This window comes from Falco cherrug, chromosome 1 (assembly GCF_023634085.1).
Source record: "Falco cherrug isolate bFalChe1 chromosome 1, bFalChe1.pri, whole genome shotgun sequence".
NCBI classification, from domain to species: domain Eukaryota; kingdom Metazoa; phylum Chordata; class Aves; order Falconiformes; family Falconidae; genus Falco; species Falco cherrug.
The window spans coordinates 59,730,650-59,757,687 of NC_073697.1; the positions used below are offsets into that span (position 1 = coordinate 59,730,650).

Genomic DNA, 27,038 nt, shown 5'->3' on the forward strand with positions numbered 1-27,038 from the left:
CTATAGTAGTGCCCAGCCACTGAGACTTACCTCTTCTTAAGGGGAAGATTGGGCAAGAGGAGGAAGTAGAAGCGATAAAGCTAGTTTGAGGAAATTGCAACATAGTAGTCCTGAACGCATTAAGAAATTGTGAAGAGACATTACTTAGTAGTAGACTATAGTCCATATGTAGTCCACAGGAGCATCCCAGCTGGCAGGACAGTAAATTTTGAAAAAGTTTATTTGATTGCACCAACTTTTCTGAACTTAAGTATTTACTTAAGTGCTAAAACTAAGCAAACACCAGTAGACAGGCAAAACTCTGCAATAACTAGAGCTTAGAAAAGCATTTTTAAAAGGGTTTCAGAATTATGCCAGTCAAACACTGAAGAAGAAAAATAATGTTTCAGACAAGTACAAAGCAAACTTATAGAACAAAGAATTATGATGAGGGAGGATAAGGGATAGAAGTAAAGAATGAAGATGAAACAAAATTATGTACAAAATCCATGCAAGCAGTATGTTTAATGCAGTAGGATATTAAATTTATGAGTGATATTTGAAATGGGTCAGAAAGATGTAGTACTTCAGGCAGAATTGGGGGGTAGGGGTGTAGAAAATTATATGGAAGCACCCCGTCGGCTGTAGCAGACTCTTCCTACTTGGCAGTTCAGTGTTCTGACTGAAAGGAATTTGTGATCTTTATTGATATTCTGGTGCCCATGGTCACTTTCATGGTGGGCATCCTGGTAGTCTTGGCAAAATGATTGATGGATGACAATGTATAAACACTTAACTGCACTTTTGGTTGAAGCCATCTTCTTCTAGCCTTCTTGTAGGTGCAGTAAGAGAGTGATAGGTAGAATTTCTTTGCCTGCCCTACTTTTTTTTTGAGGAGGATGAAAGTAAGAGACCTGTGCAGGATTATCTGGTTTTATTATTAAATTTGGCGATTGACACTAACTAAAACTAATAAGCAAAAATTGAGAGATTGAGTACGTTTTTTAAAAAAACCCCACCACCTTATTGAGGACTTTTGTTCTAGCAAAGAGTGGAATCAGTTTTCTTTTATTTTTCTTAAATTGTTTAAGAAATAGAACTATTTAAGAAAATCTATCATGTGAAATGTATTAGGGGTAATGAGAGCATGCTTGCAAGCCTCCACAGAGTGTGGATTGTTTCTCACGTAGGTAAATGAGACCATATGTAGTCGCTACTTTATATCTTTTTATAAGTGACTTTTTTTAGGCATACAAATTTTCATGGTCTTAGAGCCTGTACATATCTGCTACTACTTTAGAAGGCTCTCAGATACCGATTTATTTAGTGGCAATTATGACAATCATTCATACAAATGGTTATTGACATAAAATCCAGAATTCCTTTTCTGACAGTATTATGGTTGTTGGTTATGTTGTTTTGAATTTGGTTGCCTTTTGGTATTCTAAGTATTTTGTTTGCTTTTTCTTTCAGTTGAGAAGGTAGCTAACGAAAGCCAGAAAACCCCCAGAGATGTGGTCATGATGGAGAACTTCCATCATATTTTTGCAACACTTTCTCGCTTGAAAATCTCTTGTCTAGAGGCTGAGAAAAAAGAAGCCAAACAGAAATACACTGATCATCTTCAGTCTTATGTAATCTACTCACTTGGACAGCCTCTTGAGAAATTAAATGTAAGTGTATATGAGTTTATATGTGAGTAGTCTTTCTCAAGTGTTTAGGCGGTACCATCTGATCTCTTTTACACTGCACCTATCATAATCACTATTTTATTTAGACCTGAGCGTGCCTGCCAAGAGTACTCTACGTGTGAGGGTAACAGTCTTGGATGAAAACAACCAAATTTTTCATGGCAATTGACAGTACTGACTGAACATCAGTTGTGTCTTAAGCAAATGGTCCTGAGGAAGGAAGAAGCAAGGGGAAAATAATCAGGAGCTTTGGGACAATTTTCCCCACCTCAACTGCAGAGAAAATTACTGTAGTTCCTGCATTGTTCAACAGTAAAAAGTTTTAGGGAAGTTCCATATGTCTGAAGTTGAACTAAACATTAAACTGCTGACAGGTTCACACTCAGTTCTGTCCACTGAGTGTTCCTGTTCATTGCTTTTCCTATAAGCAGGATTTAAGCCGCTCACTCCCTGATAAGTCTTAAGATGTATTCTCTTTTTGAAAATTTAAATGCTTTATTGCTGCTTCTTGCTTGTTGTGGGTTGATGCTGACCAGCACCTAAGCTGCCACATAATTAACTTCTTGCTCACTCCCCTCTCCGATAGGAAGAGCAAAAGTGAGAAAACCTGGGGGTGGGAGATAAGGACAGTTTAATCAGTGAAGGGGAGAAAGCAAGGAAGAAAAATAGTGATGCAAAGGCAGGCCGGCACTACCTCTCACAAGCAGGCTGATGTCTAGCCAGTTCAGAGCAACAGCCACTTTGAAGACAAACAGTGCCCTTGCCCATTCCTTTGACCCTGATTTTTATAGCTGAGCATGATGTTACATGCTGTGGAAAAAACTCTGGCCAAGTTTGAACTGTTCAGCAATAACCAAAATTTTTTATTGTGTTATCAGCCCTGTTTTCACCACAAATCTAAACCACAGCTCTATATGGGCTGCTGTGAAGAAAGTTAACTCCATCTCGGCCAGACCCGGTGCACTGTTTCAAATGATGTTGTGGCTTTACATGCATGTTCATAGGTGTACTTCCATCCATTTTTGTTACGTTGAGCCAACTGGTGTGGAGCAGTGAAAAGAGAGGGCAATTATGAACAAATAGTGCTGTAATTATGGTTTAAGTAGAGAAATTCCTATTCAGGTGTTTATACAGTTTATCTGAACGATCTTGTATTTTCCCAGGTTATTGGCCTCATTAGTTGAGGATTTTGAGGCTGATTCAGTATTAGCTATAAGGTTGCAAAAAATAGCTTGATTGCTCCTGGAAATGATTCAGTCTTATGCTAGTAGTTACGGAGCGCTGTATTGTTGGGCTTGTGCTTCAAAGTTTAAGGCATGGGGTAACACACAACAGTTGTTAAGTAGAACCAAGACTTAATTTGACAAGCATATATATAGATTTATGATAATCATTAATGCTGTTATTGTTCGTTAGCATTTTTTTGAAGGTGTTGAAGCTCGTGTGGCACAAGGGGTACGAGAAGAAGAAGTAAGTTATCAACTGGCTTTTAATAAACAAGAGCTTCGTAAAGTTATAAAGGAATATCCTGGTAAGGAAGTAAAGAAGGGATTGGATAATCTCTACAAGAAGGTAGATAAGCATCTCTGTGAAGAAGAAAACTTACTTCAGGTAAACTAAATCATGGCTTAAGAGCCTTGTAATGTTTACAGAAAGGCTTTTTATTATTGCTTTTGTATATATATCCTGCGAGAAGTGCCTGGCTTCAGAGTAACTGAAAAACCATGACTTCTGAGTGGAAGTTTTTATAATTCCATTCTGATTCTGTTTGTTGTAACGTTGATTTGAATGGTGGTAGTAGAGGTAAGAGTTCAGAAAGAAACTCTCTTTATGATTCCCCAGCTGACCATTAATGGGTGATCTCTGTTCTGCAAAATATACTGGAAGTAGAGAACTAGATTTAAATGAACCGTTAACCGGATAGGAAATTTAGCTGGTACGCTATGGCAGAATATACTTCCAATTACACCTGTTCTCATAGTTTTATTATCTAAGTTTTTTCTTATAATCTGTAAACTTTCTCACTGGAGTAAATGATAAGTAGATTTAAGAGTTAAGTATGTATTAACAGCTTTTTAAAGTCTGAAATGGCAATTAGTAGCACTGTTCTGGTTCGGACTGTTTTGTTTATTTTTTTTAGACAAAAGCAATACCTTTTTTAGGGCAACTTCCTCATCATCTTTACTATGTTCTGCTTTGCAGATCTGGTAGGAGACACATAAACTTTAAAGATCTTAAACTTAATGGGTAAAAAACTTCAATTGTGTTTTTTTTGAATGCAGCAACTCAATTTACTGAACTTTGTCAGCCAGCTGTAGTTCTAAGATGACATCTGAACTGAGAATCAACTAATAAGCCAGTGTTTTGTAGTTCATGTATAGTGTATTGTCCCAGTTGACATTTTCTGAAGTTTACTTTCTTTGGCAGGTTGTGTGGCATTCCATGCAAGATGAGTTTATACGACAATACAAGCACTTTGAAGGGCTGATAGCTCGCTGCTATCCTGGATCAGGAATTACTATGGAATTTACTATACAGGATATTTTAGACTACTGCTCCAGTATTGCACAGTCTCATTAAGTTCTTGAAGGGGGAAGAGAAGCTAGCAAAGTTTGTGCCTGTGTATAAGGAAATCAAACACTATAAATGCTATTTGTTTTTAAAATGTGGATTTCCATGTGTATGTGTAGCTAACTGCCATGTATGTCAAGTTACACTCCTGCTTCAAATGTCTTTCAGGGCAAAATGAAACCTTAGGGGATTTGTTGCTCTTCTGCTGGGTTGAAGTACTGTTTGAAAGCATTAATTCTGTGAAACACTTTGGATATAGTTTTCCCTTACCCTAATGTTCTTATACTTTTTATTTATAATCCCTTCTCTTGCTAAAAGCAGTAAGCACTACCTTCATAGTATGTAAAAAGGATACTACTGTTTTCACTAGTATTTTGCATCTAAGCATTAAAGACTATCAAATTGTTCCATAGCTTCTTGAATGAGAAAGCTGATATGGAACGTAATGCAGTGTGAATACTGCATTTGTGTTCTGAGATGTAATGTGATTATGGCTATAATTCTTAATAAAACCGCGTTCATCATTCTTTATTTCGAAGGAGTGTTTTTTCACAAAGGTGAAAATGTGGCGTTGTTTCCATTGTTTTGGCTCTGGACATTGAGAAATAGGGCAATTCTACTTCAACGCTTCCCCCCCCCCCCGCCCCCCCCCCTTCCTTTTAGTAAGTGTGATGTAGCATCAGTATACTCCCACATCATGTAACCCGTTCCTTCTCCTGGAGCCTCAGCTGCCTGTGATTCAGGACCTAGTTTTTCTGTACAGCTTGAGGAAATTGCTGAGTTGTTGGATAGAGCTGAGGTGTATATAGAATAAAAACAGGTACAATAAAGATAAACATGTAGACAGAGATGCAGATGCAAGAATAAAAACCAACAGTAATATGAAGGTGAATGTTACAAAACTCAGAAGGAAAAACTAACCTGATGCCAGCTTGGCAACACTGAGACACCTGGATGTAGATGAGCATAGTAACATGTATTATAGATCACTAAATCCTACTTGTCTTTTGTTTGCTAACAAAATACTTGATCCAGGTTGTATATGACCTGCTTACAGTGTCTTTGCATGTGACAACAGGTAGCCAAACCAAGACCAAGGGGTGGTGTAAAGGTTACACTTGTCCCATAAGGGTGTTACCGAAATCTTGGAATGAAGAATTTATCGACACCAATGGGATGCAGATAAGCAGACACTTCTTTATTGATGGCTGGGTGCGTGAGTGAGTCCTCTCACGATCAACGCACACCAGGCTTCAAAATCATACACCATCTATAGAACTTACTCATACATAAACATCGTATTTCCCGAAAATCATCAACATATTCTCCTCCCATATCTGATTCTGCGCAGTAAAGATTGGAAAGATCTAGAAATGGGTCTGGGGTATTATATGGGTAGGTGGTACATGAGTCAGTGGTTGCGACCTCCCCCTGCCGGAATTACCTTTTACTTAAGGTAACTGTTTCTTGGCAGGTATCTATGGGTTGTTCCAGTCTACACCCCCCACCCCCCCCCCAAAGTTCCCATTAATTCTAATTTTGCATCTCAATGCATTCTCCTATGTAAATACGTAAATACTGTATCCAATCATCTTTAATCTTAAGTCTGTTATCTAAGTTCTAATCATTCCTATTAGGTGATTCTGACCTATTCTTTCAGCCTTGGTACAGTGCTGTACAAAGGATTTCATAGTAGCTGTTGGTTGTTGTGCAAACACAAACTCCACTAAAATATTTCTTATAATTCTGTATTCCTATTAAAATAACTCTGTAAGATCAAATGTGTTTCAATATAATCAAATATGGTTGTTAATTCTAACTAATAATAGATTTGTAACATGGGAATCTGTTACTCCACGCGCAGCACCAATTCATACAGAATCGAGGTGTTTCTCTCTTTTTGTTCCAGTTTGCACGAAGTAGGGAGCTAGGTGGTAATCCACAAAAACTAGCTCACCTCTTAACACATAGTTAAACTTTTCATACACTTTGCGCAATTGTTTACAATCAGGTTTAGTCACACATAGCTCTCATTGGTTGCTACAGGCCTTGTCTCCATCAAGACACAGCATTCCCTTTTTCCCCACCTTGCATGTTCTGTGATAGGGGGGTTTATTAGTAGGGGGCTTTCTTTGCTCAAGGTGGATTTTTTTAGTGTGCCGATTAGGATAGCTCACACATAGCTCAAGTAATTTTCTGTTTGGTCTCATTAATAATTTGGTTTTCCTTGAGATTATGTTGTTATTTCTTGTTATATTTATGTTGACATTGTATAGCGTCTGTTCTTTCCCCCAAGGCCATGCTCCACTGTCTCTTAAGGATTAGCTTTTTTCAAATTTTGCTTTTCTTTGTCGATATTTACATATATTGTGTAAATTTCCAGTGAAGTAACAGACTGGCCTTTTATTAATCGTGAATCTGTGAGCCGGTCGACTACACACCGAGTGTAATTCCCTTCAACTACACAGACAGCTTACAAAAGAGGAGTACCTCTCGCTTCTACATCAGACACCGCAGTCCCTGCAGTCTGGCCATAGCAACTACGCGACTGGCGACTATACTACAGGCAGCAAATGCAAGCAAGGCCCTCCAGGAAAGGCTCGCATGCAGCGGTTGCATCTGTGTCCCCCCGCTGTCACCGCGGGCTCTGCCTCCGCACGGAGCCCGCAGCTTGCACCGGGAGGCAGCTCCCGAGGCAGCCGGGGGGCGCCAGCTGCCGGCCCCGCTCTGTGCCTAGCCCGCCTATTTCGCTCCGGGGTGCAGCGGGCCCCGACGGTGCGCGCAGCCCCTCACGCCCGCCCGTTTTGCCGGCGCTGCCCGGACGCGACTCCCGCCGCCGCTCAGCCGCGCAGCCGCACTGCGTCACCCTCCCCGCCCCTCAGCGCGAGAGCTCCAGGTCGCGCGGGAAGGGGCGGGGCGGGCGGTGGTTGGCTCGGCCGCCCGCGGGTGCGGGCGCGTGCCCCGTTGCTGAGGTGACGGGTCGGAAGCGGCGGCTGCTCCGCGCGCCATTTTCAAACCGCCGGTGGGGCCTTGGGTGGCCGCGCGCGGGGCTGCGGGGCGGCAGCGCCAGCCCCGGCCCCGGGGAGCGCGGCGGGCGGGCAGGGCCTCCTGTGGGGGAGGGGGAGGGTGCTGCCGGGGGACCGGGGCTCCGGGCGGGCGGCGGCGCTCAGCGGCTGGCTTAGGCTCCCGCCGTCCCGCAGCGGCCGCTGTGGCAGCCCCGAGGGCGGCGGGGCTCTGGGCCGCCTCCGCCCGTTGTGCCCCTGGGTGGCGCAGGGTGGCCCGGGCGGCCTCCAGCAGCACCCGGCCTCCGCGGCCGCCTCCGCGCCCTCGGGGCTCTGCGGCCCCGCCGGAGCCGCACCTGCCGCAGCCTCGCTGAAACGCCTCGGCTACTCCTCGGCCGCTCGCCCTGCGAGAATTTGCTTTTAACGGTAGGTCTGGTAAGACCGACTCGGAGGGAGGAGGGAAAGGAAAAATAAACCTGTTTGACAAGGGACTGACTGGCTTTCTGTGGGTACAGACAGGTTGCTGAAAGGTCTATGAGGCTTCCAGTTCAGGGAGTGAGCAGGCTCATAATCGATAGGCCTTCCTTGTACTCGGTGTAAACATGAAGATTTTAGTGACTCTAAAGAAGAAATCTGTTTTCCTAGAGCATGGGTTGTCTTTCTGTTGGCAAAGAGGCAACGCTTTGCAGCAAACGTGGCGTATGAGTATCTAGTCGGAAGTGAACTTCCAGCAAATCAACTTGGAAACAGACTTTGCCAAGACAAGTGCAGGCACATTCAGTGCATCTTGAAAATGATCTTGCAGGAACAGCGTTCCACAAATGGCCTTCAGTGTCCGTGGACTGTATAGAGGTGTGTTTTAGCATTACTGTAGTCAAATGGTTGGTCTCCTATGTGACTTTTTTTACCTGTATAAAAACAAAATCAGCTTTTTATAGCAGAATGAGGTACATAAGCAGCGATTACGTGACAGGAGCAGATGTTTTGCAAACATATTTCACACACACAGCCCCCAGAAATGAAAGCCTTTGTCATGTCTGTTCTGATGAATGAAGAACACATTTTGGTATTTCCCAGAACTGAGACTGGAAACTCCAGTTCATAATTGTCTTTAGTGTTATTGTTATAGACTCAGTAAAGAAAGTGATTTCATAGCATATAAACTTGTTTGTGCTGATTTCTTTGTGTTCTGTTGTCAGCTGTGTGGCTTTATCTTTCCTCTACACAGCTCAGTGACCCTATTATGTTTTCCATGGCCAAGATAAAAAAGCAGAGCAAAGGTGTATTCTTAAACTTTCTATTGATAATACAAGTATTGCATCTGGAACAGTTTTTAATCTATATTCATCGTGAATTTTGCTGCATTGTTTTCAGACTTTCGAAAGAAGGGCTTCAGTGTGCTAAAACTTTTCAGTTTCATGTTCTACCTGTAACAGTTAGTCTAATACATTCTTCTTTCACACAATTTTATGCAAAATGATTCTATACTTATAGCCTGAAGGAACTGGATTTGAAGTTTCATTACTGCCTGTCTTTCATGTCAGTGTTCAATTTCAGTTGTTGGTGACTTAGAACAATAGGAAACAGTTCATAAGTGCTATATATGTCTATTTCATAAACACAGGCCTTCAGAAGAGGGCTTACAACCATCCAGGCAAATCACAAAATGAAGCACGTGAAAGTTGTCATCTCTAGCAGTGCTCACGAACAAAGGAGGAACAAAACTATGAGGCTATTAGCTCTGAATATCTCTTCTGTGAATAACTGAAAGATGCAGTCATTTAGACATCTTGATAAATCCTTGTCTGGAAATGCCTGATTTAAAGTACCATTTAATTTTCCCTTTTTGTTTGTTTATCTGATTTTTCTGTTTTTCATCTAAAATGGAAATTACATTTTCTTCCTTGCAGCACGAAATCACATGAAATATTTAGATAATGAATGATGTGAACTATTTATGCAGCTAATGTAGCCTATCTCATGGGAAATACTGAAATTGTCAAGAGTGCTTTCCAGTACTTCACAAATTTACAGACAAATCTAGTAAGTTCAGCGTACCTTTCAGCATAACTCAGTCATGATTCACAAGGCTATTAAGTTTCTGTAAAGAAAAGGATGTTCTGGATTGAGTTGACTGGCTAAGAATGATGTAGAAAACTTGAATTTCCAAAAAACTTTTGAGAAGGTTCCTTACCGAAGGCTTTTAAGAAAGCAGGTCTGTCAGGAATGGAGAAAAGGTCTTTTAATGGCTCACCAACCCCCTTAAAGGGTAGAATGTACTACCTTACAGTGAATGTGCAGAATATTTTCTGCTGTTTAACTCTGATTGGTGATCTGAAAGAATGGGTTAAACCATGACAGACAAAATCTGCTCATTATGTGGATGTTATATGGATATGTTAAGAGCAGTCCAAGGGTTGCAGAAGAGTGTTACTGGACTGGGTAATAAAGTGGGAGTTAAGGAACAGTGTTAGTAAAGGCAAAGTAATGCACGTCATGGGCTCTGAAGTAGCAGGTTTTGCTCAGAAAAAGAGACATTAGTGTCACTACGAATGCATCTAATTGATGCTTTGGAGCAATCAGGAATGCAAATTATAAGTTAGGAATCATTACGAATACTGTAGACTACAACAAAGAATCTATGGCTGCTTGGAGCAATCTCAGTCTCAGGAAAAAGCATGGAAAAGGGACACGCTGTACAAGTTAATAGAAAATTTTGGAAAATAGATTTGCCCTCATGACTGAATGAAAGCATGAATAAGGAATGATTATTTACCATGTCTTACCAAAAAAAAGAAAAAAGGGGGGAGGTGGGGCACCCATGAATTTCTGTTATACTTTTCTAGAGATTCAGTTAAACCCAGGAATTCATTGCCACAGGGTTTTTCAATGTAAGAGTGAAAAGACTGAAGAAAATAATTAGACATGTCTAAGAAAGGTATGTCAGGTAGTATTATAATGATTTAAGTTCAACATTAGGCCCATCGAGTCCCTGCGCTGTAGGGTTATAGAAAGAGAAGGTATGTAGGAGTAAGGTTTGGCTCGTGGTTTTTTATCTTTTTACGCTCTTGCTGTGGCAACTGTCAGAGATCTGGGGTATTGGGTCAGACTGATCTTGGATTCAACTGAATCGGTACAGCAGTTCATATATTCATTTTTTGTCTCCAGAACCCCAAATTTTCCTGATGGAGAGGATACTAGATACTTTCTGATGTCATGATGGGACTACTGATAGACTATAGGATATCAAATTCATGCTATGGCTGTCTGTCATGACAGATGCCTGGAATTACTGACATACAATTTCTTTCCAACAAAGACTGTACAAGTCTTTGAAGACTAAAATATCTGTGTTAAGCTGTCTGAAATAATGTTCCCTAATTATTATTCTTACTTTCATTTCTGGATATTATGTATACCTATACTCCAGCTACTAGCTTCCTGGGCTAATTTTGACTCAGATGTGGCTCTAGGGAGTATATTAGTTTTTCTTATTTGGTTCTGGTGGCAATAATGTCTTGAACTAAAAATACCCAGTCTTCAACCAGAAAGCTGTTGGTATCTCTCAATATTGGAGTAAGTTTTGGTAACTACACCTCATTTAAACATCCATTGCAGTGATTTAGCAAGATCCTGTATACTTCCTAGCCACAGTTGCTGGAGTGCTAACGTCTGTCCATTTATTTTCTCCACAGTTACTGTAGAAAAACTTACTCCTTAACGAGCTGAGACACAGTTTTGTTCTTGATGTTTCTTTTGTTAAATTTTCTCAATGTGATTTGTGGAAAAATCCTTTCTCTTTCCAAAAAACAAGCCTGATGAATGATTTAAAATTAATTCAATCTTTTTAACTGATATGGTTGTTCTTAAGGAGGAGATGGGCTCAGGAGTTACCAGCGTACTTCTGTGACAATATAAGGTGTATTCCTGGGACTAAATTTAAACATAGTAACACAGTGACTATTTTCCTGAATTCAACACCAAATCCTCAACATTAATGCAGAAATACCAAGGTCTCGTCACTTCTAGCTTTAATCTTTGGCTGCCAAAGGAGAATGAAGAGCATTTAGTACACATTAGTACATTGACCTCCACTTGGTACATTGACAGGTAGCATTCAGTGGAAGGAAGGCACCTCCTCCGCCGTTAACCGTCCCAGTGCAATATGTAAAGGATTGTTCTCCATGCTGTTGCTTATTTAATATTGTGATATTCTGAATCTCTCCAAACAAATATTTTGGCAGTGCTTGGAACAGATGCTGTGCTCAGAAGACCGGTGATTTTTCTCTCATCTGTGGAGCAGTACCTGGCAACCACAGTCCCATTGCTAGACTTACCTGTAGTGTTTTGGTATGATAAGATTAAATCTTTCCAGCTTCAGACATGAGAGAAACTTGCATGTTTACTAGTTTTATTATTAATAAATAATTTTACTTTCAAATACCTGGATGTGTTTCTTTAATATCTTTTTAAGATCAGGGGATTGTGAAACAGCACGGTGTAAATAACATCTATATTCTGTCCACTTTATATGAGATGCAAACAGTGCTTCTTCAGATTGGTAGTTTGGCTGCTGAGGTCTTTTTAGCCAGTAGGTTAATACTGAAACTTCTGAAGAAATGTGAGGGAAAATGTTTTACAGAAATAAGTGTTTTTCAAAAATATTTCTTAATATGTGAAAGCATCTCTTCAATAGTTGAGGAGCATCAACTTTAGCATTCCATTTCTTTTCTTGTTCTATTTCTAAATCCAGAAGGACATAACAACATAAAAATTGTACCTCCCTCAAAGGTACATGGCAAAACCAAAGTTCTCAACTGATTTCAGATACAGTGGTGTTGATCCCTTTTATATCAGGTTAGTTAGAAAAAGGTAACTAATCAGTCAAAAGAAGAAAAAAACCTAAAATTCAGGTCCTTGAACTGTACTTTCCAGAAAATTATGCAGGTAGGACTATAGTACACTGATGTTTGGTTTTTTTCTTTCCTGTTTTCACTCATAGAAAAAAGGTGTTCAAAGTTAATCTGTCCTTAAAATTTTACACATTTTATGCAATTTTACAGGTGGTTGGTTGAAGTTAAGTACTGCCTTGTGAATTTTGAAAGTAACATTTATATCTGAAAGAAAAAAGTATATGGAGTTTTTGAGAATGATCTGTCAGTTTGCATTGTGGAAAATAACCGTGATGATTCAAAATAAATTTTGATTTTTAATGTGAATAAATTCAATTGAATTTAAATAATTAAAAAATTGAATGAAAAAAATTAAAATAACCAGGATTCAAAAAATCATACTCTGCTTCTTAGAATCATACTCTACTTGGTCTTCCCACAGAAAGATCTTTTTAGAGTTCGCTTCCTACATGCTGGGATGAAAAATGTATGTTTTATTCTAAGATGTTAGGAAAGAGAAAACTAATTGCCAAAGCAAATATTTATTTTAAAGAAATATGTAAATTTTTAGTTGCTCTATGATTTTCTTTTGGTTTACTTAAATTTTAAGGACAAGTTTATGCACTGTGTTTTCTACACAAAAAATGGATTTTCCATTACTTTTTTTCTGTATTATTCCTTCTTTAAAGGACAAACACTGTAACAGACAAGCCTTTGCAGGTGTCCTTTTTTCCTTGACTGTGACAAAAGCCACTTTGGAGGTGTGTTTACAATGACTACAACTGCAGAGCGAAGGTTCGTTAATCTCAGGAAACGTCTAGATCAACTGGGCTATCGGCAGCCGTTGGGAGTGGAGAGTTTACCTTTGGTGGAAAAGCTTTTTAGGTATTCAAAAGGAGATTCATTAAAAACCATAGTAATCATGTAGTAGATATTGTTTCATTTTTGGCATATAAGTGAGAATGCTTAGTCTGAAGATTTATTTTCAAGCGTTGTTATTTCAGAACTAATGTTCAGTTCCTGTCTATGATGAAGTCAAATGGGTTTGCTTAAATGATGAAAACATCTTAAGATTTCATTTAATTCAGCAGAATTGCTTCTAAAGATCTGTAGTCTAGGAAAATTGAACTTTTCTAACCCATAAGAGAGCCAAGAATAGTTGCAATTGATATGTGCTTAAAGGACGCACTCTTATAACTGATCATATAAAAAATAATCCCTGTTGTCTGTGCTGTGACTTAAAACATTCACAGCTCTGATTTTTTGGGATCTCATTTGGAGAGGTTTACATTTGCTCTTTCTGCAGTTTTTTCAGGACACATAATAGAAGAAAAACAGATTTTTCTGGTGACTTTCTTAAGATATCTGCCATTTCATGGCTTTGATGTGGTTACGAACATAGTAATTTCCATAGTAATCCAGTTATATTTGGCTAAATATCTAAATGTAGGTATTTTGGTTCTGTTGCTCTCTAGCATCTCATACAGATGGAAGAATGATAGGTAGGCAGATGTGGAGTAATCTTCCCTCAACATTAAGTCTCATTTTGGTGCCTAACAGATAGGCTTAATCTCTCAATCTCTGATACTATTTTCACAGAAATATTTATAGCTGCTTACCACTAGTCTCTCTTATGGAGCTTCTGATCTCCATATAAATACTAGCAACCTCTGGGCTTTTAAAAATCTTTATTTCAAGCTTCTTCTGTGGCAAGTAGTGCTACAATTTATGTAGTGCTTGGAGGAAAGAATAATTTTGCCAATTTTGAATATCTCACTTTATGTAGAAAAGAGAGTTTATTGAATTATCAGATGTAAACTCCTGATGCTTTCTAAATACCTTAATTTTTTATATTTGTCCTGCCCTTTCCTATTTACTTTTTTCCAAGTGAATGACTCCTGTCTTTGGTTTTTTCTGTTGTGAATGTTCTCTTTGCCTCTCTGAACCCATTTGTTCTACACTTGACATTGTCTCAGGGAAGGGAGTTTGTTTCTCAGGTCATAATAAATATTTGCACCTGTGATGTAAAGACTGCAAACATTTTTGACATGTCTGATGCTCCTTTATTCTAGTGACCTAGTTCATACAACTGAGAGCTTGCGCAGTGCAAAGCTATCTGCTGGGAAAAATGAAAAAGAATGCAGCGATTATGATGCTATTTTGGAACCTTATAAAACAGAGAATGCTAAACTTACCAGGGAAAATAATGAACTACATTTAGAATTATTAAAACTGAAAGAGCAATCTGATCGTCATGTTCAAGGTAATGTAAAGATTGTGATACTTTAAAAAAATATTTCTGTGCCACAATAAACCTGAGGCCAAATCCTTGATCTGCAGATTCATTTATGTTTACTTATTAAGTGAACTTGAGTGGTCATTGACTTTGGTACCTTTGATAAATTAAGACTTGTGCACAGTGGTTCTTTTGTAGTTGAAAAGCTTCTGAGGTCCATAATCAAACATGAAAATGGTAGAACTTTTTAACATATACTTTCATACCTTGAAATGCTACTTTTAAATTTAAATACTGCTCTTAAATGTGCCTTTATTCTACAAAGGCGTTTTATTTGTACAACTTATATAAATATGTATTTTTCTGTGTTTTTATATATACACATACATATATGTATGTGTATTTGAAAATATCATGTTCTGGAAAAAGAATGTAGGATTCTCCTTATGTTTATTTTGGTGCTACTAGGAAAAATAATAATGAATAAGAAAGATAATACTGCTTTTCTCTCCCTTGAAGATTTGAAAGCCTCCTTAAGGAGGGTTGAACGTGAAAATGCTGACTTGAAATTTCTAAATAACCAATATGGACATAAAATTAAAATGCTGGAAAAAGAGAATAAAGCCAGGACTGAAAAAATTGAGCAGCTTCAGGAGAAGAATCTGCAAGCAGTAGTGGAAACACCTGGTGAGTGTAAATAATCACAGGTATTTTAAGTTTTCTGTGGGCTTTTTTTGACCCTTCAGAACATAATCTTTTTTTTTTTTTTTTTTTCTTCTCGGAAGAGAAGTACTACAGTAAAATAACTAATAACTATACAGTAGAATAACATTACCCTTTGAAAGTTTTGGCTCTAAATTGAGTCTTTGTATGGAAGAAAGTTTCATTAAGCGCATCACTTGTGTTAGGGACAAATTTGAATACAAACTTAGATTCAATAGAAAACAAGTTAAAATGTGATCGGAAAGCACTGCTAATCAACAGCTATTATTTTGAAAATTTTGAAATAATATTTTCTTTCCAAGTCACTGAATTACTTAGGTATTTTTGGCATCTGAGGGAAATTAATAGGTAGTTAGGTGAACTTAAAATCCCTCTCAGTTTCCACATGTTTCTGCATTTCATGTCCGTTGCTTCAAAGATGCAATGTTAGATTTTTGTTTTTCTGCATACTTGCCCCATGGTCACCAGGCTTTGGGGATTTTTCTATACTATGTCATCAAATGTTGCATGTTCTTATTTAATTGTGTGATGAAGAGTAATTGTTCCATCTGGAAATAATACTGTGGTTTGCTTTGTTTTTTATATAATGTTACTATGCAATCAAACAACCTATTTTGCAATATACTTATGATAGTCATTCACTGAAATGACAATAGGATAGAAGGAAAAAAAATATTACTAAATAATGTGAAGGTTAGTTCAGTCAAAAATAGTTCTTAAATGTGAAAACAAAATGTCTTTTGTGGTGTTTTAATTTAGCTTTTTTAGTAAGTTAAATCACTGACAGATTCAACAAGTTTGAACTCTAGAATGTTTAGAGTCTTAAACGGTGGGGAAAATTACTTATACTGAACTTTGCATGTTTTGTTATTCTAAAACTGAACTTTGACAAGCTAATACTAACCTGTAAGAACAGTGTTGTCTAAAATGTACTAATTTTATCAACTTCTTAGAATAAGGTTAAAATGGTGAAATGTGGCAGCATTGGAATAAATGGGAAATTTCATTTTGTATTAAAGCAGAAGACTCCCTTGCTTTAACTCGAAGTAACAGGCATTTGGGTTTGGGCTTTTAGGTGGCAGAAAAAGAAGCATTCCCTTCAGACGTCAACGCATGCAGATAGACCAGCTTGTCCCCCCATCAGGTGTTAGTGCCTATCCGGTTCCTCAGCCAGCAGACCCTTACATCGCAGACCTTCTTCAGGTGGCTGATAATCGGTAATCTAAAGAATTTTTAAATTTTGAAGTATAGGTGTTAAATATTTGCATTGTTTTTTCCAGCTCCCACCCACCTTCTGCCTTTCAGTTTTGCCTCAAACAAAATGATATTTCATGATGTTTTAAGAGCACTGTAGTTCTTAAAAAGCATTTTTGTTTAGTGATTGACAGTGCTGCCTGTGACAAAGTTGCAATGGATATTTAATAAGCTGCCTACTTCCTTAAAGGATTTCTCTTTTAAGATTTCTATACTAGTTTTACTGTTACACCTAATTTTAGATTGAATATTCTGGAAAAAAGCTAGGTGTAATTGCATAGGAGTAAACTAATTTTTCCTATTTATTTTTCAAGACTAAAATATTCTTAATTTGTGTAATACTGTTTTTTTGCTTGGGAGCCTGTGTTATGCAAGGTTCAAGTAAATTCTTTTTTCTTACTTAGAATATATAGAGAGTTTACATGGCAAGGTGTTGGCAGTGGGGGGACTGTAAAGGTGGCCTCTCTGGGAAGAGACCAGTGGCTGCCCTGTGCTGGACACAGCCAGTTCCACCTGGCTTCAAAACAGACCCAGCGTGGGTCACAGCTGAGCCCATCAGCCAAGCTGCTGGCTCCCCTGGGAAAATTTAAGCAAGTGTAGAAAACAATACTGCACAGCAGCAGCAGTGAGAGGGAGGAGTAAGAAAAATAAGAGGGAAACAACCCTGCAGACACAAGGTCAGTAAAGCGGGGGGAAGAGGAGGTGTCTCAGGCACTGGAGCAGAAATTCCCCTGAAGCCTGTGGAGAAGACTATGGTGATGCAGGTTGTCTGTGCAGCCTCTGGAGAGCACATCAGAACGGATATTCATGCTGCAGCCCATGGAGGACCTCATGCTGGAGCAAGTGGATATGCCCTGAAGGAAGCTGCAGCCCATAGAGCAGGCTCCTGGTAGGAACTGCAGCTTGTGGAGAGAAGCCTATGCAGGAGCAGGTTTCCTGGCAGGAGCTGTGGCCCATGAGGGACCCATGCTGGAGCAGTCTGTTTCTGAAGGACTGTACCACGTGGAGATGACCCATGCTGGAGCAGTTCATGAAGGACTGCATCCCATGGGAGGGAACTCCATGCTGGGACAGGGGAACAGTGTGAGGGGGAAAGAGTAGCAATGCCAAAGTGTTACGAAGTGTTTTGAATTGACTGCATCTCCCATTCCCCATCCCTGCACTGCTTGGTGTGGGGGGAGGTATAAGAGGTATAAGAATCGCAAGATAAGCAGTGAAGTTGAACTTGAAAAAAGTGGAGGGTGGGAGGAAAGTGGTTTTAGTTTGTCTTTGCTTCTCACCATCATACTCTTTTTCATTGACAATAAATTAATCTTCCCCAAGTTGAGTCTGTGTTGCTTGTGACAGTAATTGGTAAATGATCTTCATGTCTTTATCTTGACCTATTAACTTTTTCATCTTATTTTCTCCCACATCCTGTTGAGGAGGGGGACTGAGAGAGCACCTGAGTGGGGGTCTGGCAACCAGCCAAGGTCAACCCACTACAATAGCTTAAACAGCTTGACTTATGCATTAATACTTTGGATGAACAAAACTTTTTTTTGTGAAATATTTGTTAGGAGCAAAGAGAAAATACTAATATTGACTTGTGTACATATGGTTCCCCCATGAATCCACATAAAGAGTATATTGCTATATTTCAGAATTCATGAACTTCAGTCAGAAGTAACAGAGCTACAGGAAAAACTGGAGCTATCTGAACGTGAAATGAAAAATTATAGCAAACAGGTATGTTTACAGATTTTTTTATTATTATTATTTGGCTGCAATAGCCATTGCAGTGGCCTCGATTATAATTTGTGTTTTAACCTTGTTGGGAAAGCATTGTGTGGCTTCTGAAATACAATATTCAAACTGGTCTACATTGAGCTATTCCTCTCCTCAGCTTTTAGAGACAGCAGCCACAATAAAATACTTGCCCACTGCTTTTGCTGATATATTTTGTGTATTAAAATTACCTTAAATAAGCTAAACTTTGTGATCATAAGTAGAATTTGTGTATGCCTATAGTTTTTTAGTGCAGAAGGATTAACTAGTCCAAAATAGTAATTTGATCTACATAAAGATAAGTTTTTTCACTGTTTCATCTGGTTATATTTTTAAAATTTTTAGTTTTTGAAAATTAATTTATGAACAACAGATTTTACAATAATTTGAGTGGATTGAGAAGATATATATAGTCTTTAAGTGAGGGAATTGCATCAATTGTTGATATGTTATTATATGTATCACTGGGGATTAGTGGGCACCGTCCTCTTTTTTTTTTTTTTTTTTTTTTCACTTCACATCTTGGTTTCCCTCTTCTAGTACTCCCTCTTTTTTGGTGACTGAAATAGTCACTAAATTAGCTGATTTAAAAGTTTTTTCCCTAAGTTTAAATGCTAGTCTAAAGACAGCTAATTTGCAACATTCAGTAAATGAACTTTAAATGAAAATTGTTGGTTTCTCTTCAATAAAACAGTCTAGAAGGAATCGTTTCAGGTTTTTTCCCCACAAATTCTATTTGATTAACTTATTTTTCTTTCAAAGAAATCACTTTTTTCAGAAAAATCCTGAATTAAAAAAAATAGATTTTAAGGATAAAAATTGCATTATTAGGTGCATATACTTTTACTGAATGTTATACAGATGTTTATTTGAACGAAAGTTCTATTAAATGGTGTAGAAGATACCAAAGACCTTTTTTTTTTTCTCCTCAAAGGTTGAGCTAAGAGACAAAGAAATAGAGCGCCTAGTGCTAGCATTGGATGGTGGGCGTTCTCATGAGGCTCTTTCTCTGGAATCGAGAACTAAAAGTAATGAGAAGCTTATTGCTGATTTGCATTTGCAGGTAATGGATTTGTTACTGTTGTTTAGTCAAAACTAAAAATACTAGCAATCTAAAAAAACTTCTAAGTCTTTAAAAAAATCGCTATTAGGTATAAACCCAATCAATTTAACTTGCTTTGCTTTTTAGGTGGCAGTGTTTCTTGTGTAAGGAAATTTTGTTTCTTGTTTTAAGACTATTGGAGTGGTTTTGGTAAAGAATTCTGTGAAGTCATATCTGCACACAGTAATGTTAATCTGAGAGTATTCAGAAAATTTCTGTACCTTACACTGTATTCACCAAGTTTGAATACTTTCTCTTTTTTTTTGGTACATACCCCATTTCTGTTTTAGGAACTAACAATGATGTATGTACTTAGGGTAAGGAGTAGTCCTGAAGGTAATCTCATCATATAGTTGGGAATCTATCTCATTGAATTCAAATGGTCCCCACATTTACTCCTGCATAGACTTGCAAGGAAAGGATAAGCTCAGGATAAAGATGTATGTGTTTACTGCGTATATTAGCATGCATTCAGTATTGGTCTCAGAATGAGGATTTTAAAAAAATAATACAGGACAGGCTTGAGTACAGATTAAGTAAAAAAATTATGAAGATGGATAAATCAATCTCTGGATTTGTACCATCAATTCTCTGTTTTTTCCAGCTGAGTTAGATGTTTTGTGTAATGATTGTGCATGAGGTACAGTGGCATGAGAGCCATGTTATAGAACCTAGTAGGTTAGGTTCAAAATTTCATTTTGCAAAAATACAGAATGAGCGATATCTTGGAAGCAGCACAGCTGTGTTCAGTGATCCTGAACTAGGAATTTGTGCTGAACACAGATTGATTGTAGACAGTGAGCCCAGAACTGCATAAAGCTGGGTTTGGGCCACCAAGACTATTTGCTCAGGCTCAGTACCAGTTTACCACTTTTATTCTATCACAATAAATGGATGAATATCTCTGTCTTCATGACTATGAGAGGGCTCTACAGTAATACTCCTTTCTGGAGTTTTGGGGAAAGTCGTGTGGAGAGAAGTGGAACACCTCTGTTACCTTGATTCTTTCAAGATACTCCAAGCTCCCTGCCTCTCTTTACTTTGAGGGAAAGGTGTACTAGAAAAAACAATGTAGAGCAGGATTTCTGAGGATGTGTTTAAGGTGCTGAGATATGTTGGGGGCGAGATAGGTTTTGGGAATCTAACTTGTAAATCTTCACTTCCATGAAGGAGTAACAGTGAGACTAAGCCTAGCAAACATACTACAAAGGTGGAGAAAAGAATGTGTCCTTGTATTTTGTGAAATTTAGGGACACTCTTGAGTACGCTGGGTCTACCATACTGATGCCCAAGAAAGGTTTCTATACAGATCTCTGCTTTTCAGTACTTTGTTTTCAGAATAAACCTCAGGTTTTGGAGACTAGATAATGAACAGTGTAGTCTTCACCTTGCATCTTTATAAAATCATATTTTTTCATGTTGATAAGCATTAAGTCCTAAAGCCAGAAAATCTTTCCATTTTTAAGAAGTTGTCCCTTTTTTACCATAGATACAAAGATACTGTATTTCAGAAGATTGAGAGGAACTTTTGCTACCTAGTTTAACAATACATATTAATATTTTAGTGAAAACTATCTTTCAGGTTGAATATCTTCAGCAAACAAACAAAGAACTTGAAAAGCGCATTCAAGACCTCTTGGACACTAAACAAAATGTGACTAGTGAGGTAGTGCATTTAAGCAATAAAAATGAAGAACTGTGTCAAGAACTGAATGAAATAGACCACTTGGCACAGCAGTTGGAAAGACACAAGGAAATTGTGCTCAAAACTGCAGATAAGGAAATAGGAGAAGCAAAGGTAATCACTAACAGTGTGAAGGATCTGCTCAACTTTTAGGTGGCTTTAAACGCTTTAATTCTAACAAATGACCTATTGGCTTGTAAAGGAAGGTTTAAAAGGTATTTTTCCCAGTGTACTTAATCTAATACAGAATTTCTCACTAAAAATGATTTATCACAGCAATTTTTTCTCTTTACTGTATTAGGTGAGATGAGTTTAGTTAAAAGGTAATCTGTCTTCCTTCTGTTAGCTTGCTATGAAATAAAATTCTGAGATACTAAACTAATGATAGGAAATGGATGTTTGCAACAGTGATGCCTGAGTTTGAAGGTTGTTTTTTTTTCTATGAGGAGTCATGCAGTGATTTATGTAATTATTGTGCTTCAAAGAGCATGGGTGTGTATACTACCGCATTTTCGTGCTTTCAGTTCATAGGAGCTTTACTACTTAAAATTCAGCAGATTACAAGAAATTAATTAGACTTTATTTCTTACAAAGATAGTCTGTTTCCTTAATTTTTTTGTAACAAATGAATTGTTACTTTGAATATGTAACTTTTAACATACAGGTTAATTTTGTTTCACAGAAAGAAATTGAAAGAAGACAGGGTGAAACACAGGAACTTGAAGAAACAATAATAAGGCTTAAATCAGTAAGTAAAAATACTTTCAGATCTTGTTTGTAGCATTTTTACTGTCATCCACGTGATTCTTTCATTTATTATTAAAATTAACAATTTAACAATAGAACTTCTATAGTATCCCAAAACTCTACTGTAATTACCAATTAATAAAAGAAAGAGCTAGAGAAGCTACGTTGTGTTCTTGCAAAAATAAACTGAAAGAAACCTCAGTAGACAGTGTGGTTGACTACATCCTTATTGTACACTTCCTTATTTCTGCTATCTGAAGTTGTAATTTCCATGACATAATCTTTTTTGCCAAATTGTCAAATGAGTTATGACATCCTAGAGGATTTTCTTGATTTAGAAACTACTTTGTCTCTTAATCAGCATGTGAATAATTATGCACTAATTGGCACACTCAGAAACAAAACATAGTAGCCTAGATGAAGAACATCAGGATTATCAATTCCTTGAAAACCAAACTCTTTCCAGCATACAGCAAGTTGTGTATTAGTTGAGTGTTTTAGTTTTTCTAGTGAACTTGAAAATACAAAAATATTTCATTTTCAGCACATCTGATTATAGGAAAGACATGCCAAATAGCATTTGATTAGCTGCAGCGCTGGCTTGACTGAAATGCCGTATTGTGATGTACTCCCACACCAACAGTGTAACTAAATGCCATTAAAAATTATTTCTTGCTTTAAGTATTACTTTTTTCCATGTTTGTATCCCACTATCCTTCTGGTTGTTGTTTTCATTTAAACAAGGGTTGGTCTTGTTTTGTTACTGATCGCAAACTATGTCTAAAGTAATGCTTACTTCGGTGTAATAAAAAGTAATATAAAAATGATGGCCTTTAACAAATGTTCAAGCACAAAATGTCCAGATTGAACAGAAGTAAACAGTGTTAAGTATTAAAAGTTTTAACAAAATGTTAAATATTTTTTTCCAAATGTCTCTATTGGCACTTCTAATTTTTGTAATAATACTTGTTACTTCAGGAGTTGTGCTCATGTCATAGGGAGAACGAGAGACTGAGTGAGGAGCTCTTTAGAAAAGCAGATGATAAAGAGAATCTTGAACTGTTGTTAAACCAGCTTGGGCAAGAAAAACAAAGACTGACAGAAAAAACAGAGAACTTAGAAATAAAAGGTAAATCATCAAATGTAGGTTCCTGTAAATTATCCTCCTATAATTTTTGAAAGAGAAAACCTTACCTATTTAAGATACAGTCAATAATACTAAAAGACTTGATACATGTGAATTAAAAGGAGACCATAGGTCTTCAGTCAGAATTGAAGGGAAAACTTGTCACAGAAATGTTTTCATTCTGTATGTTAGAACTGAAAGTTGACTTTTTACTGGGATCCCACAGGGCATCCTAATACTAATGCTGTGGCAGTTTCGTACCAAATTATTTATTTTGTCCAAAACTGTTTTTATTCTCTGTCTTTCTGAGTGAATTCAGACTGTGTTTCTTAAAAGCTTTATACAGTTGATCTTGAAAACTTCCAGGGATGGAGATTCCACAACATCTCTTAAGCAACCCATTCCAGTGTTCGTTTATTCTCAGAGTAAAAATTTTTTTTCCCTATATTGCTTGTCATTGCCTGTAGCAGTTACTGTTCCTTTTTAACCTACTGTGCACCTCTGTGATGAAACGGACTCCGTGTTATCTAACCCCTTCTTGGTATTGTCAGTCTGCTTTTGGGTCCCCAGCTCTTCTCCAGGCTGAACAAGCCCAGTTCCCTCAACCATTTCCCCACAGGGCAACTATTCTGGTCCCTGACCAGCTTGAAGGGCCTCCCCTGGACTCACTCAAGTTTATCAACATCTTTCTTGTACTGGGGGGGGGGGGGGGGGGGGGGGGGGCAGGGCAGGAACTGAACACAGTATTGTAAATATGACCTAATAAGTGCTAAGAAAAGGGGAATAATTGCATCCCTTGGACTGTGTTTCCATTGATGTAGCCAATATGCTGTTAGTCCTCTATTGGTTCCAAAGCATGCTACTCGCTCGTTTTGCCTACTGTCGTCCAGGACTCCTACATCCTTTTCAGCAGATTGGCTGCCCAGATGGTTACTGGGAGTCAGTCCCTCCCAAATGCACATGTCTTTGTGGAAATTCATGAGGTTCCTATACAGTTGTTTTTATTTTTATTTTCTGCAGAACGAGAACTTGTCCTAGAAATAGAAAGAATGAGATTAGAATATGGTATAGCCCTAGGAGACAAATCTCCATCTCGTCTAGATGCATTTGTAAAGACTTTAGAAGACGACAGAGATTATTATAAGCGAGAATTAGAATATCTTCAGGAAATGATAAAACGAAGGCCTAGCCCAAGCCGTAGGATTCCAGAGAAGGTAAAGTTCCTGCTGTCAAGACAAGCTGAAAAAATAATGGAAATACTGTAGCACCATTGAAGGAGCTATCAAATGTATTTTCAAATTCTGAAGCAGTAAGTTATTGTACTAGTGTTTTAAATTACATTCTTGAAATAAAAAAATTAACTGTGACCTTGTGTTTTATTTTCCTATTCGCATTTTACAGGAACATATTGATTAATTATAGATCAGTTTGTTTGAAATAAATAAAACTAGATGATGAACAGAAAAAAGTTGAAATCTTATTGTTGGCTGTTTTGCTTTTTCTCCTTAATGGTTAGTTCTTATTGTTTCAATTATACCACCAATGTCAGGCTTTTTCTTGCAATTGAAGTTTATTATGTATGTATTTTTCATGTATTACTGATAGTGTGAGTTTGTTCTTTTTTGATGTTAATTATCCAACTATTTTAATTAGCATATTTTAACATAAATTTTATTGATCACTTTGCAGAGTGAAGATCTTAAATTGATCATCAGAGAAAGAGACGAGCTGCGTTCCATGTTAGACAGATTTGAAAAACACATGATAGAAATTCAATCCAATGTTAAATTATTGACTGCAGAAAGAGATAGGTTAAATGTTCTTTATGAGCAGGTAAGAAGAGATTGGTTATAATTGGCATTGAAAAAACCGATTAACACTTGTTATACTGTGGCTTATTTACAGTGTGAAAACTTCTCTTTCTAATAGAACTTAAGGAGTATAGACCTACTAGAATACAACCAATAATAATAAAATATCTATTTTTTTATTACTTGTTTAATAAAATTAAATTGTAGTATTAAGTTAGTGTATGAACTTCAAAGCCATTATAACTTACTGTACTGGCATTTGGAAATGAGAAAGATTGGGGAAATGATCTACAGAATGCATGAGAAAGTTGGGTAAGGATACAGGCTATACTTGGAACAGTAAAAGGATGATGAGTATGTTGGCAGCATAAGTTGTCATGCCACTGCATGATTTAGGGAATATATTTTAGTTATCTAGGGAAAAATAAGGCTATAATAGCACTTCTATTGTAATAACAGCATTGAAATGTGGGGTTTTTGTTAGTGTATATACTATATTAATTGCAATCCATGTATGCTGACAAATAATCTTTTAAAGTCTCAGGATGAATTGAACAGGATGAGAAAAGAAGCAAAACATAATTTAGTTTCTCAACGTCATGTGGAAGAAGAAAGAGATGTTGCACTGACTGACTTTAGAAGACTAATGGCAGAAAAAGAAAGCCTCAGAGAAAAACTAAAGGTGAGCTTTTGTAGCTTTGTTGCTTGTAGTGAGGTGGCTATATGGAAAGCTTACACAGTAATGCCATGTTTGTGTCTAGCTGTCTGTCAGTTCTCCTTTTCAGTAACTTTTGAACTTAACCAGCTTCAAACTCATTTGAAAGAACTTGATGAATTGTCAAAATTATCCTTGTAAACTGAGTTCCTAGGTGGTGATGGCGGGGTAGGAACCTGCTTCAAGTGTCTGAGGGCAACCGTGGCATCACCTTGTGTGAAGAACCTAACTATGAAACCCCAACCACAGAATATTTTTGTCTGTATGCAGTACTTCAAAGATGCTTGTGTGTCCCTGTGCCTCTTGAGTTGTGGGGTTCAAAAAGGACCCCCTTGCATTCTAAACTTCTCGGAGAGGAGTTTAGACATGGCTGGAACCAGACTCTGTCAACAGTTTATGACTAAAGGATTATATACCTGCAATCAATCCTTTATATCACTTGGATATCAACGTTTCAGCGCTCTTATTCCCAATTCTCTTACTGAGTATCTGATGTGATAAGGATTCTCTCAGCCTCAAGGAGTAACCTTGAGAGGCATCCTTACTCAAGGTGAGATCCTGGCATGCAGCCTGTTGCCATGCAGGAGACCTCAGTGGGCCCTGGGCTGTTCCCTAGTTATGGAGTAAGATCATATTTGGATACCAACTGCATTTTGTTTGGTGCGCATTCAACTAGCCTCAGCTGTTGAGCAAGATTTATAGCCCTTAGCTATTATGTTATCTGTCTCCCCAGAGTCCAGCTTAAGCTGGATGCAGCCATCGTGACCGCCATGAGTGGCTATTGCTTGAGCGAAAAAAAAAATAAAAATAGGGGGGAGAACACAGTTACATACGGTTCTCATCCTGCAAACTGGGGACTTTATGGACTTTTTCATATTCACTAATCTTTACTTACTGTTGCATTTTTGTAGCAGAGTATTTTTTAAATGTCATAACTGAACCATCAAACATAAATTCATAGCAATCTAAGCTTCATTATTTTTACCCTTTAAAACAGTATTTGTTAATGCAATAATTTTCCTGTTACTCTGACATTTTGATGTCTGGTATTAATGTGCATTAATGTCTTATTTGGTGTAATCAAGAGCATATGATTTCAGGGGGGTTTCCTTGACTTCTTTATTGGCTCATTAATATAATACATACAGGTTTTTAAAATGTCTTGAAAATTCAGACATTTAAAATCTTATTAATGGACTGATCCAAAGACAACATAAGTCAAGGTGATTGTATGATAAACGTTTCCATAGTTTGATTTACTGCCGCAGTAAGAGAACTGCAGTGTATCTGAATGCAGTGGTGGTAACTCTGACCTCTTTGCTTAAAGCATGTGCATGCAGTGGAAGAAATGTTTCCAGCTCCATCCTTTCTTCTCGTAGGTGACTACCAACATTTTGTGTATGTGCCACTTTGAAATACCTGTACAAAAACACTTACCTCGGGCATTTCTAGGAAGTTTTGAGAGTTGGTTTAATAGTTTCACTGCATGTATGCATAGAAGTCAGAGAAAAATCATTTAACAAAAGTTTCTTCGTAGACTTGGGGAAAGACCAGTTATCTTTGCAGTCTGTTTTATATTTCATATTAATGATAATCTCATAAATTATTTTCAAACAGTTTAGAACACTAAGGTATATATGCTAGCAACTTTCATATTGACCTGTAGCTCAGTAGCTTTTCTACAGTAACTCACAAATATTAATTTGTGATATAAATACGCTTTTTCTTTAAAACAAAC

At 37.6% G+C, this 27,038-nt stretch overlaps 2 protein-coding genes across 20 annotated transcripts in view; both read left to right on the forward strand.

Annotated features, from left to right (window-relative positions):
- EXOC1 (exocyst complex component 1) overlaps positions 1–4,772 on the forward strand; it is a 30,234-nt gene extending 25,462 nt beyond the window's left edge. For all 5 annotated transcript variants that reach the window (XM_055700973.1, XM_055700974.1, XM_055700975.1 and 2 more), the window contains 3 exons: positions 1,453–1,652; positions 3,087–3,281; positions 4,098–4,772. In XM_055700973.1, the coding sequence (XP_055556948.1) occupies positions 1,453–1,652; positions 3,087–3,281; positions 4,098–4,250 (548 nt within the window). In that variant the 3' untranslated portion in view covers positions 4,251–4,772. The remainder of the gene's footprint in view (positions 1–1,452; positions 1,653–3,086; positions 3,282–4,097) is intronic.
- Positions 4,773–7,179: 2,407 nt separating this feature from the next.
- Positions 7,180–27,038, forward strand: part of CEP135 (centrosomal protein 135) — a 37,200-nt gene continuing 17,341 nt past the window's right edge. For 4 of the 15 annotated variants that reach the window (XR_008730700.1, XR_003557681.2, XM_027797331.2 and 1 more), the window contains exons 1-13: positions 7,354–7,669; positions 12,825–13,020; positions 14,208–14,398; positions 14,891–15,058; positions 16,170–16,311; positions 17,992–18,076; positions 19,050–19,178; positions 20,800–21,015; positions 21,584–21,649; positions 22,627–22,777; positions 23,795–23,988; positions 24,464–24,607; positions 25,124–25,267. Coding sequence is in view for 13 of the 15 variants with exons in the window: in XM_027797331.2 (XP_027653132.1) it covers positions 12,908–13,020; positions 14,208–14,398; positions 14,891–15,058; positions 16,170–16,311; positions 17,992–18,076; positions 19,050–19,178; positions 20,800–21,015; positions 21,584–21,649; positions 22,627–22,777; positions 23,795–23,988; positions 24,464–24,607; positions 25,124–25,267 (1,743 nt within the window). In the remaining 2 variants the exon portion in view is untranslated. Of the gene's footprint in view, positions 7,670–9,153; positions 9,287–12,824; positions 13,021–14,207; positions 14,399–14,890; positions 15,059–16,169; positions 16,312–17,991; positions 18,077–19,049; positions 19,179–20,799; positions 21,016–21,583; positions 21,650–22,626; positions 22,778–23,794; positions 23,989–24,463; positions 24,608–25,123; positions 25,268–27,038 lie in introns of those variants that run through there. The other 11 variants (XM_027797327.2, XM_027797330.2, XM_055700965.1 and 8 more) reach the window with 9 other exon arrangements.